This window comes from Anoplophora glabripennis, unplaced genomic scaffold, assembly GCF_000390285.2.
Source record: "Anoplophora glabripennis isolate ALB-LARVAE unplaced genomic scaffold, Agla_2.0 scaffold9, whole genome shotgun sequence".
NCBI lineage: Eukaryota > Metazoa > Arthropoda > Insecta > Coleoptera > Cerambycidae > Anoplophora > Anoplophora glabripennis.
Genome location: NW_019416258.1, coordinates 320,234 through 331,929, shown reverse-complemented (window position 1 = coordinate 331,929; position 11,696 = coordinate 320,234). Strand labels below are relative to the sequence as shown.

Sequence of the window (11,696 nt, the reverse complement as noted above, 5' to 3'; positions counted from 1 at the left end):
TCTCTACGACCATTTCCCTCCAAGTTACAGCTCTTTGAAGATCACCCAAAATTTTGGGATTTTTTAAATATCCCTTAATTTCTGTGCCTAGTGTATTGAACGGAACGGAATTTCGAAAAAAAGTCAATTTTCTGTAATACTAGAGCAGTTGCGCCCCTTAGTGGTGAAGTTACAAACTTGAAATTTTAAATCAATTTCTTTTGGCTGTATTTGTTAGTAGATTTTTTACCCCATAATCGTAGCAATCGCGTCTAGTTGCCTATGTAAAGCCGCTCCGTACCGTTAATGGATCACCCTGTATAATATGAGAGTCTATTACCGTTCTCATTATGCATGAGTTTTTTTTTATATGCAAATATATGGAACTACATTTAGGCTTACCCGATAAATACTGGATCAGCAACTTTTACCAGAATATTATCCACGCTGTGAACATGAACATATTTAACTCCTCTCCTTTCCATGTCTTGCAATATGTTATTTTTCCTCAAAGCAAGGTAAATGCCTCCATTGCCATCAGGTGCCAGGGAGATGGAATCTTTCCTGTCCAAAATGATCCTCCCGTCGTAAGAGAAACTCGGTAACAACCCCTGCTGGAAAAGCACCACATCGTCTTCGTTCAGTCCGAAGTATTTGTGCCCCTCCAGGAACTTCGCCGTTGCATCATGCGTAGCCTGACTGGTCATGATGTACCAACAGACTCTGCCGGTTGAACCTGTTTCTTTCTTCGCTAGTCTTACGACTGACCTAATTCTTTCAGCTTGGATCTGGAACAGTGTTTTTCCAGAGGGCAAACTAATAGGGCACATACCTTTGGGGTAGGGCACTCCAAGTCTTGTACCCTGGCCTCCAGCTAAGAGCAGGACCGCCACACGACTCTTGCTGATTGCTTTCAATCCTTTCTTTCGGTATTCTTCCAGTTTGTCCTCATCAACTCCCTTTTCGTACTCGAACTGGTCTGGAGGAATTGGTTCCATCAATGTGTCCAGTTTCTTTGTTTCTTCCGACAGACTCCCAAGAGCCCTGTTGAAAAGGTTGCTTACATCGTCGAAGTTGATATCGCTCAATTGACTTAAAAAGTTAGTTTGTGCTTCTGGTGCAAGTTCCTCCCAAAATTGTAATACATGAGATTGGTTGTATTTACCCAGTTTTGTTCTAATGTCTTCTAAGGATAGCATGTCTGTGCTAGGTCAAGTTCTATTTACATTAAGCCGGTAGAATCAGCTGATTACTTCACTGGAGATAACGCGGCACACTAACAGCACTGATCCACGTTTAGCTTTAAAAACGTATCTGTTACAGTGGGTATTTATGTTATTTTAAAATTATGTTCACCATAACCTCTTTCTGTAACGATATAAATGACAATAAAGCCTACGAAATTGTCTCTACGTTGATAAATAACTGGTGAGATATTAAATAAGCGACTCGCGCATTTGTCTGTTTACACGTCGACAATCGATATTCGTGTGGGTACAGAAATAGCGCGACCATGAGAATACAGGGCCGGGGTAGGCCGATGGTTCGTTCAGATTTTATACAGTCAAATTTTTAAACTAGAATATCAAATCGTAGTTAAAAAATTTGTTGTAAACATTTTGAAGACTTCGTTGTAATAATTTTTCATTCTTTTACAAAGAGAACAATTTAAATTGATTAAATGATGGTTATTTTCCAAATATCTTTATAACGAGCGTTCAAATAAAAACGTGGTCAAGTTGGTTCTGAAAATTTGGACGTAGGGCATAGCGTATAGCAAATGAACTTAAACGTCATCTGTCAAAGCGCTATATCGCCGCTATCAATTTGAATATTTTCGATTTAAAAAGCGTTTAAAATGGTGTTTTCTCAAGAACAAAAAGTGTTTATCATAGAGTCCTACTTTAGAAATGGACGCAAGATTGATGGAATATGGAAGTATTCTATTGAGGAATGTTTCATAGAATTTCAAAATCAATTTCCCGGCGTTGTTGAGTACAAAATTTTTCAAAGTGCAGTTCAGCGTTGTGTTAATGTTTTTCGTGAAACGGGCAGTGTAACAAGAAAAGAAGGAAGCGGCCGACCTAAAAAGCGGACTGAAGAATTAAAAGAAAATGTCCAACAAATAATGGAAAATGCGCCAAGAACTTCTGTACGTGTTTTATCACAAATGGTGGGAGTATCAGTCGGTACCTGCCACACAGTGTTAAAAAAAGATTTGCGTTTGTTCTCCTATCGTTTAACTTGTCAGCAAGAACTTCATGAAGTTGATTTTCCGCGACGGGCTGTATTTTGTGAATGGTTTTTAAACAACTACGGTGAACTTCATAATATCACCTTTTTTTCTGATGAAGCCTGGTTTCATTTAAGTGGTTACGTAAACTCACAGAATATGAGAATGTGGTCTTCTGAAAAACCAGATAACTTTTTTGTCGAGGGCCCTCTACACGCTCAAAAAATTGGAGTTTGGTGTGCTCTCAATCGAAGGAGGATTTATGGACCTATTTTTTTTAATGGTACTCTTACTGCGCAAAGGTATAGAGAAGAAATTATCGCTCCTTTTGTTAACCAGCTGGAAGAAAACGAAATTACAAACTTTTACTTTCAACAAGATGGCGCAAGGGCACATACGGCAGGCGAGACGATGAATATGTTGAGGGAAGTTTTCCAAAATCGACTAATAAGTCTCAATGCTGAACATGAATTTCCACCGAGGTCATGTGATATTACGCCGTGTGATTTCTTTTTGTGGCCTTACCTTAAAAACACTATTTTTGAACTGCCTATTCCTGATTTAAACCATCTGCAGGCTCGACTTATAGACAAGATTCGTGAAATTAACAATACCCCGAGCATCTTAGAAAATGTCTTTAATTCTTTGAGGAACAGGTGTGAAAAGTGCTTGGAACAAGGAGGGGGACACTTTCAGCAGCTGCTTTAATTTATTGTTATAACAAGGAGGGGGACACTTTCCGCAGCTCCTTTAATTGTTTGTTATTGTTATCACGATTATTCTTTAAAATAAAGTTATATAGTCATTAACGTTATTGAAACTGACAGCTGCTATACAGCTCGTTGAGAAATGAGGTTAAGTTGGTCGCTATAAGCTACTCCCTACGTCCAATGTGTCAGAGCCAACTTCGACCACATTTTTATTTGAACGCTCGTTATTATTGCCATAAATTAAGTTTTTATTCAGTTAAGGTTTTCAAAATTATTAATCTAGTACCTAGCTAAGTAGTAAAGAGAATAAATACCTCTCAAGATTTATTTAGATTATCCTTATCCAAATTCAATAAAATGCAGCCTCAGAGAATTCTGTTTAGGATTATCAGTTTTCAACTTAAATGTCAGACTTATAGTTTATGCCTTTTGGACAGTATTGACAACTAAATACATAATTACAGACGTCAAAATAGTTGAGATGGCAGTAATTCTGAACTGTACAATTTTTGCACGTTACTAGCATTTTGCTACTAGATGAGGAAAATATTGTTCTGCACGAGAGCGGACTGGGAAAATTCGGGAGATGGACGGGAAACTGCAAAAAAACTGTTTCGTGAATAACTTGAAAAATATTGAGAATATCACAAGCATCAAGATCAAAGTTGTAGAGCATAAAATTCTCTATAAAAAAGTGTTCTGTTAATTTTTTCATACAGTGCGTTATTTAGGAGATATTTAGGGATTTACATAAAATGACGATTCTTATGCAGATCAGCCAGAAAAACTTGTATTTCAAAGCGGCGCTGTGCGACTACTCTTTCATTTCTTGGTAAAAATGCATGAAACAAGGTTTGTTCGAAAGAGTGAGCTTCAAATTTTCGTTCTATGTGCTATTTTACAGGAAAACTATGTGGGATCAACGCGAATAGAGCTTAGTTGACAGACTGAACTAAAGCAATATGGGCAAATTTTAATGTTTTTCATGTCATTCATTTAAGTATTGTGTCTCAGTACATAGATAGTACATGAATTTATTCTTTGAAATCCGTTTTTTACGAAAAAAACATTATAACTCTATTTTAATTTAATAATTTCAAAATTTGAGATACACCCGAAAAAAGAAGCAGGAATGAAACGAATGAGAAGAATGCACTTTTATTCACATATATGAACTATCTAAAGTGATACTTTATCCACTAGTGGAATAAAGTAATTTTTTAGTAGTTAAGTAAACCTATAATGAATCAAATTTAATTTATTTACTTAACGTTAACATATACATTTATAATACAATTATTTTTTTTTGTTTTGTGGAGGAGCGTACCTACAGATATATTTGTATCACCCCCTTTATCCACAATCACCTTATAATCGGACTTTTATCCGCACATATGAACCATCTAAAGTGATACTTTATCCACTAGTGAAATAAAGTAACTTTATTTCAGTAGTAGAAAAATGAAAAAATAATAAACCCATAATAAAATCAAATTTAATTTATTTACTTACTAACATTAACATTTACATTTATAGTAATAGACATTTCGTTTTTGTTTTATCACATTTACTTCCTTTCCGTTAATAACAACCCTTGTAGCATTGTTGCCATCATTTTCAGAACGCATAACATCAGTCGAAGTTTGTGAAGAATTTGCATAAGTTACGGATGTCACTTCTTGTAAGGAAAAGCTATATTTTCCTTGAATTTTCCTTGCAATATCAACTTTGTTAAATATAGACTTCTCAAGCTCCTCCATCTACCATGCCGTTTGATGGTTGTAAGATCAGCACCGTTATTGGCCAATACAGTTGTTGAAGTGCGCCTCATACAATGGCCAGTATATGCTTCTGGATATGCGATATTCAGGAATGAAGGTATTATAAGGTTATTGAGGGCACCTTCGCCAATGTGTTGATTCCAACAGGAAGTAATTTTTGATTGATGTATCTTAAAAAGAATATGTCTTGTGTAAGGTGAATAGGGCGCAGAGAAATATATTTTCTGCATATTTCAACTGCATTCACGCAAAATCCTTCTTCTATAATGAATTGTAAATTTTCTTGAAATGCCCGTCTTGGTGTTAGGTATTGAAACAAGTAGGCAACTGCCAACGTCCTGTACGTCACTAATTTTCAAATTTGTCATATCGCAGAAACACATTATTAGTGCAACTTAAAATAATTCAAAGTTCACTATATACCTAACAACATGTAAAAGGTAAAGAGATATTACCTTAATCATTAAACATTCTTTATCGGAAGCCCCAGTAACCAATTCTTCAATATGTGCTATTTCCAATACTGCTGCTTTTTTGCTTTGTATCCTCCCTATTCACTCTTCAAATAAGCAGCAAGCTTGTTATATTTTCCAATAGGTATCTATATTTTTGTAGACCTTCAACATCGAATACTTCGACCACATAGATTAAATTGCATTTTTTTTCAAATTTAAAAAATACGATAGCATGACTTCTTGATTTATTGTCATTACTCCCGTTTTTCCCCTCCATTCGTTAAATTCGGAGAACACTTTTGTTGTAATGTTCCCTGAATTTCGCTGGCAATAAATGGAAAATTGTTTCTTCAAAAACAGCCACAGGAACACAATTACTTTCTTGNCTTCTCAAGCTCCTCCATCTACCATGCCGTTTGATGGTTGTAAGATCAGCACCGTTATTGGCCAATACAGTTGTTGAAGTGCGCCTCATACAATGGCCAGTATATGCTTCTGGATATGCGATATTCAGGAATGAAGGTATTATAAGGTTATTGAGGGTACCTTCGCCAATGTGTCGATTCCAACAGGAAGTAATTTTTGATTGATGTATCTTAAAAAGAATATGTCTTGTGTAAGGTGAATTGGGCGCAGAGAAATATATTTTCTGCATATTTCAACAGCATTCACGCAAAATCCTTCTTCTATAATGAATTGTAAATTTTCTTGAAATGCCCGTCTTGGTGTTAGGTATTGAAACAAGTAGGTAACTGCCAGCGTCCTGTACGTCACTAATTTTCAAATTTGTCAAATCGCGGAAACTCACATTATTAGTGCAACCTAAAATAATTCAAAGTTCACTATATACCTAACATGTAAAAGGTAAAGAGATATTACCTTAATCATTAAACATTCTTTATCGGAAGCCCCAGTAACTAATTCTTCAATATGTGCTCTTTCCAATACTGCTGCTTTTTTGCTTTGTATCCTCTCTATTCACTCTTCAAATAAGCAGCAAGCTTGTTATATTTTCCAATAGGTATCTATATTTTTGTAGACCTTCAACATCGAATACTTTGACCACATAGATGAAATTGCATTTTTTTTTCAAATTTAAAAAATACGATAGCATGACTTCTTGATTTATTATCATTACTCCCGTTTTTCCCCTCCATTCGTTAAATTCGGCGAACACTTTTGTTGTAATGTTCCCTGAATTTCGCTGGCAATAAATGGAAAATTGTTTCTTCAAAAACAGCCACAGGAACACAATTACTTTCTTGCCTTTTTACCAAATTCAGATAAAACTATTTATTAAATAATTGACAATAAACAACTTTATCATAACAATCAGTAGGTATAACAAAACCTACCACATTTCATTGAAGAAATATCAAGTCGAATATGTTTTTATTAAATAATTCTGACTCCACTGTGATGTGATTATGGATAAAACGTTGTATTGCATTCGTGTTTTAATTGCCTTTTTTCCACTTAAGAATATTAACTACGAACTACTTGAACTACGTTCTCGCGTTTAAACATTCTTGCGTGGATAAAATGCTACTTAAAACGCAATAAATAACTATAATTTGTATAGTAAAAAATGTAAAAAAGAACATATATATTTTTTATATTTTAAAATTTGGCCTGCTAACTGACGAAATAAACATTAAATTGTTTTTTGTTTTAAATTATTTCTTTATATTTACTACAAAATTTACTGCAACTACGGAAGATACCAACTACTTATCAGTGTAACAAAATGGTAGAATAAACAATATATAAAGGATATTATCACTTTATTTAACACGGCGGTAATATTTAACAAGTAATTTTGATTTGCTGCGACGCCTTAAAAGTATTAATCCTCCCCTGTCCTTTTATAACTGTTTAATTATTTTTATAGGCAGCACAACGAATAACGGCTTGACCCGCAGTGTTGTTGTTAAATGTAAATTGTTGTATGTAATTGTTCGGGCCAATGTTGTTAAGAAAGATAAATGCCACCGTACTGCTGCTAAAAATATTTTTTATTCAATTTGTTTTAAAGCATCAAATTAAAATTATTTACATTATTTACAAATATGGAGAGTATAAAAAAGAACAAGCGCATTAAATATCAAGGATGTTCAAATTTAAGGACAAACAATGAGATAATTAGCTACGATAAGAGGCATCGTAATAATGATTTTAAAAAGATACGTAACTTTATAATTCCTTAGAACATACAATATGTTTCATTTTGAACAGTACCAGTTTTATATTTTAGAAAGGATTGGTCGAATTTCAATTTTTTTTGCAGAATTGAATAGACGAATGAGATCTACGTCAGCCAACATATATCCAAAAGGCTCTGCCAAAGAACTGGCAAATTATAGCAGATATTGAAAAAAATGATAGCTTCATTGAATTTTAAGAATTCCTATCTCATAAGAGCAAAATTTCATTGATGATTGATATTATACAAGATGGTTACTAGATTATACAGGTTGCTCTAGTAAGCAATTCTATTTATACAGGGTGATTCCCAACTTACCCAAAAAAATTTGGTAATGAATATGTTATAAAAAATATCGTCAATATCGTANTTAATTAATAATAACAATACCGGCAATAGCGGTTGAATTTGCTGATATAAAATAGATGTTATAAAATTTTATTTATTTCTTTCCTTGGGAAAGAAATTCTTTCAATTTTTTTTCCGTTCAAGTTGCATGCTTTGCCTTGCGCAAGGTCAGGTTTTACAGTGGACCAGTTTCCAGTGCAGTGCAGAAGTGTATTTTTAAATCATTGTCAAACTGCCATTTTCGATTTTCTTTTACAAAATTGTAAATATAAAACTGTTATTAAGGCAATTCCTTTTTGGTTTATAAGATTAAATTTGGTTTATAAATACTTTTTAAATCATTAAAACTATTGTTAATTTTTGGAAGGCCCTGTAGCCATGTAGCCCACAAAAACTATGAGAAAAAATGTTGAAAATATGGACATTAAACAAAATATTTCGTTGAAAATCCTGTCATTAATTTTTTATTTCCTGACATAAATCCTGTTTAAAGTTTGTATATCCAATATTTCTTTATTTATTTGTAACTAAATTTATCATTATATGTGCTATTATATGTGCTGTATTTGTCGTTACATTAATAAAATGTTACTGCATTGTATTTAAAACACTGGTTCTTAGTAACCGATCAGATTTTTTATTGTTCTATACAAAAACCGTCTTCTAAAACGTAAATGCATTTAAAAAATTGTAATTATTAAAGTAGGGTGTGGAAATGAAATTTTGATATTTAGCAACAACACAAAAAAGGGACCTGATATGATTTTCCAACTTTTGGCAGAACCTTTTGAGCATATCGGGCCCCGCTTTAGATAGATCTCATCTAGTACTCTATGAAAACAAAAAAGATGAAAATTGATCCGTGTTCTGAAATATATGGAAGGTGTTGCCTAACTAGGTATATTAGATTTTGAAGAAGTACGAAAATGTGTAATGGATATTGTTAATTATCCATACCCCTGAAGCTTTCTTTAGACACTGCCTGTATCAAAAAACCAAAAAACGCTAATATAGATAATATAACATTAGTAAAAAATTTTCAATCCATGTAGATGCATTTTAATTCAGATAGTTATAATTTAAAAACCTGCTTAAAAAATNTGGGTAATACTGGCCTAAATGTGTTTGCATGTCGTCGTCGGTGAACCAAATTTTGAACAGTTGTTGTATAGTCTCTCCGATCTCAATTGAAGACCAAAGAGCTACGCAGCAACTCGGCATTGAAATATTTATTTAGCCATACCCATATACAGGTCTGGTCTAATATAGATAATATAACATTAGTAAAAAATTTTCAATCCATGTAGATGCATTTTAATTCAGATAGTTATAATTTAAAAACCTGCTTAAAAAATCGTGAAAATTTAATCCCACTGCTGATTATTTGGAATTAACCAAATTCGGTAAAAAATAGCTATGCGAAATTAAATTATTTCTTAGCTTTATACCTATGGAAAGTGTATAATTTCGGTATATAAAAACGGTTTTCTGAAAAAATTAAATATATACAATAATACAATTATCTTCTTATAAACATTGTAAAATGTTTCATCTAAAATTTTAATAACATAAAAAAATACCTGTTATTTTGTCATCTATAAATGCTATACCACACTCTTTGGGGAACAATTCTCTACTTCTAACAAGCAAATCGGTAACTGTATCATTCTTCACTCCTTCAGATGGACAACAGTACAAGTTTAGTCCATTATGACAAGGAAATAAGATGCTGTTCAGATACTCTAGCTTGCATTTGTTTAAAGGAATGCATTCGCTTCCTTCTGAACATGTCGAATGCTCGGAAAACACATTTACTGAAACATAACAGCAACACTCTCTTAAATATATTTTTTTATTAGACGAGAATTTGTGGAAAGTTTCATCATTATCAATACACCTAAAAATGTATTTTTTTACAAGAATGGAACAGTACCCAAATATTTATATTCACCTCTAAAGCAGTTGCAACAGTATTTTAAAACTAAAACCAGATACTTTTACTTTCGAAATAATGATTGCCATTGTGGCAATAATAAACATTATAAATAAATGGTATAATAAAATCTCTTAACATTTTGTTTTGTTTTCGATTGGGTTCTAGTAATTTTACCAAAATATTTAAAAATCACTTTTATGTATTACACACATTTGAAGATATTTAGGGTTGCGGTACGATTTTTAGCAAATCATGATCATTATTTCTGTAAACTTGTAAACATAAATAATTTTAAATATATACATATGCTGCAACTTTTCTAATGCATCTACAGTCCTCTTTTTGTTTTTGGACTTCCAGAATAAGAATCTAGGTATATGTTTGATATGTTTACATCCATATAATAATACAGTTACCTAATATTTAAGGTATGTGGAAGTTACATTTGAAACATTTCTCATTTATATTAAACAACTAGTTTAAAATGCTCACCTTTTGCTAGAGTAAACAACATTGCACATATAAATAATGACATCATTTTATAGGTTAACTAAATGAAATAAATACCGAGAATTTGTAGGTATAAACAAGATTCTTTGGTCATACATGAGGCCTTCGTGAGCTGGACATGCGCAAGCTGTAAGTGGATTTAAAATTGTTTACTGGAAAATTGTGAAATGATGTTGAAGAGCGACTATAAGATAACAACAAGAGAAACCTAGAAGCATGTAGGAAATAAGTATAGCTGGACCGGTTCTATATCAAAATAAGAAGCAATAATTATGTTTTTTAACATTTATGCGTTTGTTTATTAAATCCAAAATAACACAAAATAAATCGTTTACACTTTCGTCTTCGAATATTTCATCTAAACTAAATATCCAGAAAATGAGACATATTTTTTCTTTTAAATAGGACAAACAATAAAAAATCTTTATTAGTATAGTCATTGAAGCTGAAAATCAGCTGTAACCTCCGAATTATTTGAAACTGCAAGGATTTGCATGAACATTTAGAATAAGGCTCATTTTATGCTCAAGTTCAAAACTGACATAAGCCCGATTGACGCTTTTTGTTTTTTAGGGGTAAACAGTACCCTTAAGTGAAAAAAAAAATGAAAAAATTAAGTTTTAATCATTTTATTGATAAAAATCTTGTTCAATCACAAAGATTAAATAATGTTCCATGTTCTCGAACATGTTTTATTTATTTTTATTTAATCCTTAAAAATTACCCCTATGCAAAATATAATGATAAAAAAATTACTTTTTAAAGATTTGGAATGATTAAATCGTGCAATTACTTAAAATAAAAGTTACCTTACAGATAATAAAAGAATTTTTCCCATTCAACCCCTAAAAACCACCCCTGTATTGACAAAAATTATAAAAAATTACTTTTTAAAAGCTTGGAAGCTTTAACGGTGCAATTATTTAAAATAAAAATTCCCTCATTGCTTATGAAAGAATTTGTATCTCATAACACTTTTCAACTCTCATAAATAACCCCTGTGCTAAAAAGATGATGAAAAATTACGTTTAAAATCTTGGAATGCTATAATTGTGCAATATACATATGTATGATGTACACAGATAAACATACAATATAAACTTTTATACACTCTGACGCGCACCTGAATCCTAACATTTTGCTCCAAAAATGAGAAAACCTATTTTGCTCAGAAAAAATGTCATTGGTTTTTTACTATAACTCGGTTAATTTTGAAGCTATAGTATCCTACAAAAAAGCATTTTAAAGATAATTTCAAGAGCTGTAAGATCGTTTGCATATAAAGTCCATCGTTTTTTAAAGAGGAAGCATCGAAGGGCTCGAGACAAGTCGTTTTTTCACTAAAATGGATACTTCAAGCGAAGATATCTCCTTTATTTTTTATGCTATAGGAATAAAAAAAGCAAAATAATTATTGAAAAAAGTTACATTTTTGTTGTTTTTCATTTTTTACGTATCTTTCATAGTTTCAGAGTTATTATATAAATAAGGCTATTTTTTTTTAATAATAAAAAATACGTTTTCAACTTTTACCGTAAATT

At 32.2% G+C, this 11,696-nt stretch overlaps 2 protein-coding genes across 2 annotated transcripts in view; both read right to left on the bottom strand.

Annotated features, from left to right (window-relative positions):
- Positions 1 to 1,418, bottom strand: part of LOC108908813 (UDP-N-acetylhexosamine pyrophosphorylase-like protein 1) — a 9,765-nt gene extending 8,347 nt beyond the window's left edge. The window contains exon 1 of the mRNA XM_023457297.1: positions 382 to 1,418. Coding sequence (XP_023313065.1) covers positions 382 to 1,178 — 797 coding nt within the window. The 5' untranslated portion in view covers positions 1,179 to 1,418. The remainder of the gene's footprint in view (positions 1 to 381) is intronic.
- The window catches only part of LOC111693139, a 23,619-nt gene extending 13,376 nt beyond the window's left edge, over positions 1 to 10,243 (bottom strand). The window contains exons 1-2 of the mRNA XM_023457291.1: positions 10,138 to 10,243; positions 9,290 to 9,523 (exon numbers count right to left, since the gene is read on the bottom strand). Of these exons, the coding sequence (XP_023313059.1) occupies positions 9,290 to 9,523; positions 10,138 to 10,183 (280 nt within the window). The 5' untranslated portion in view covers positions 10,184 to 10,243. The remainder of the gene's footprint in view (positions 1 to 9,289; positions 9,524 to 10,137) is intronic.
- Between the last annotated feature and the right edge of the window lie 1,453 nt (positions 10,244 to 11,696).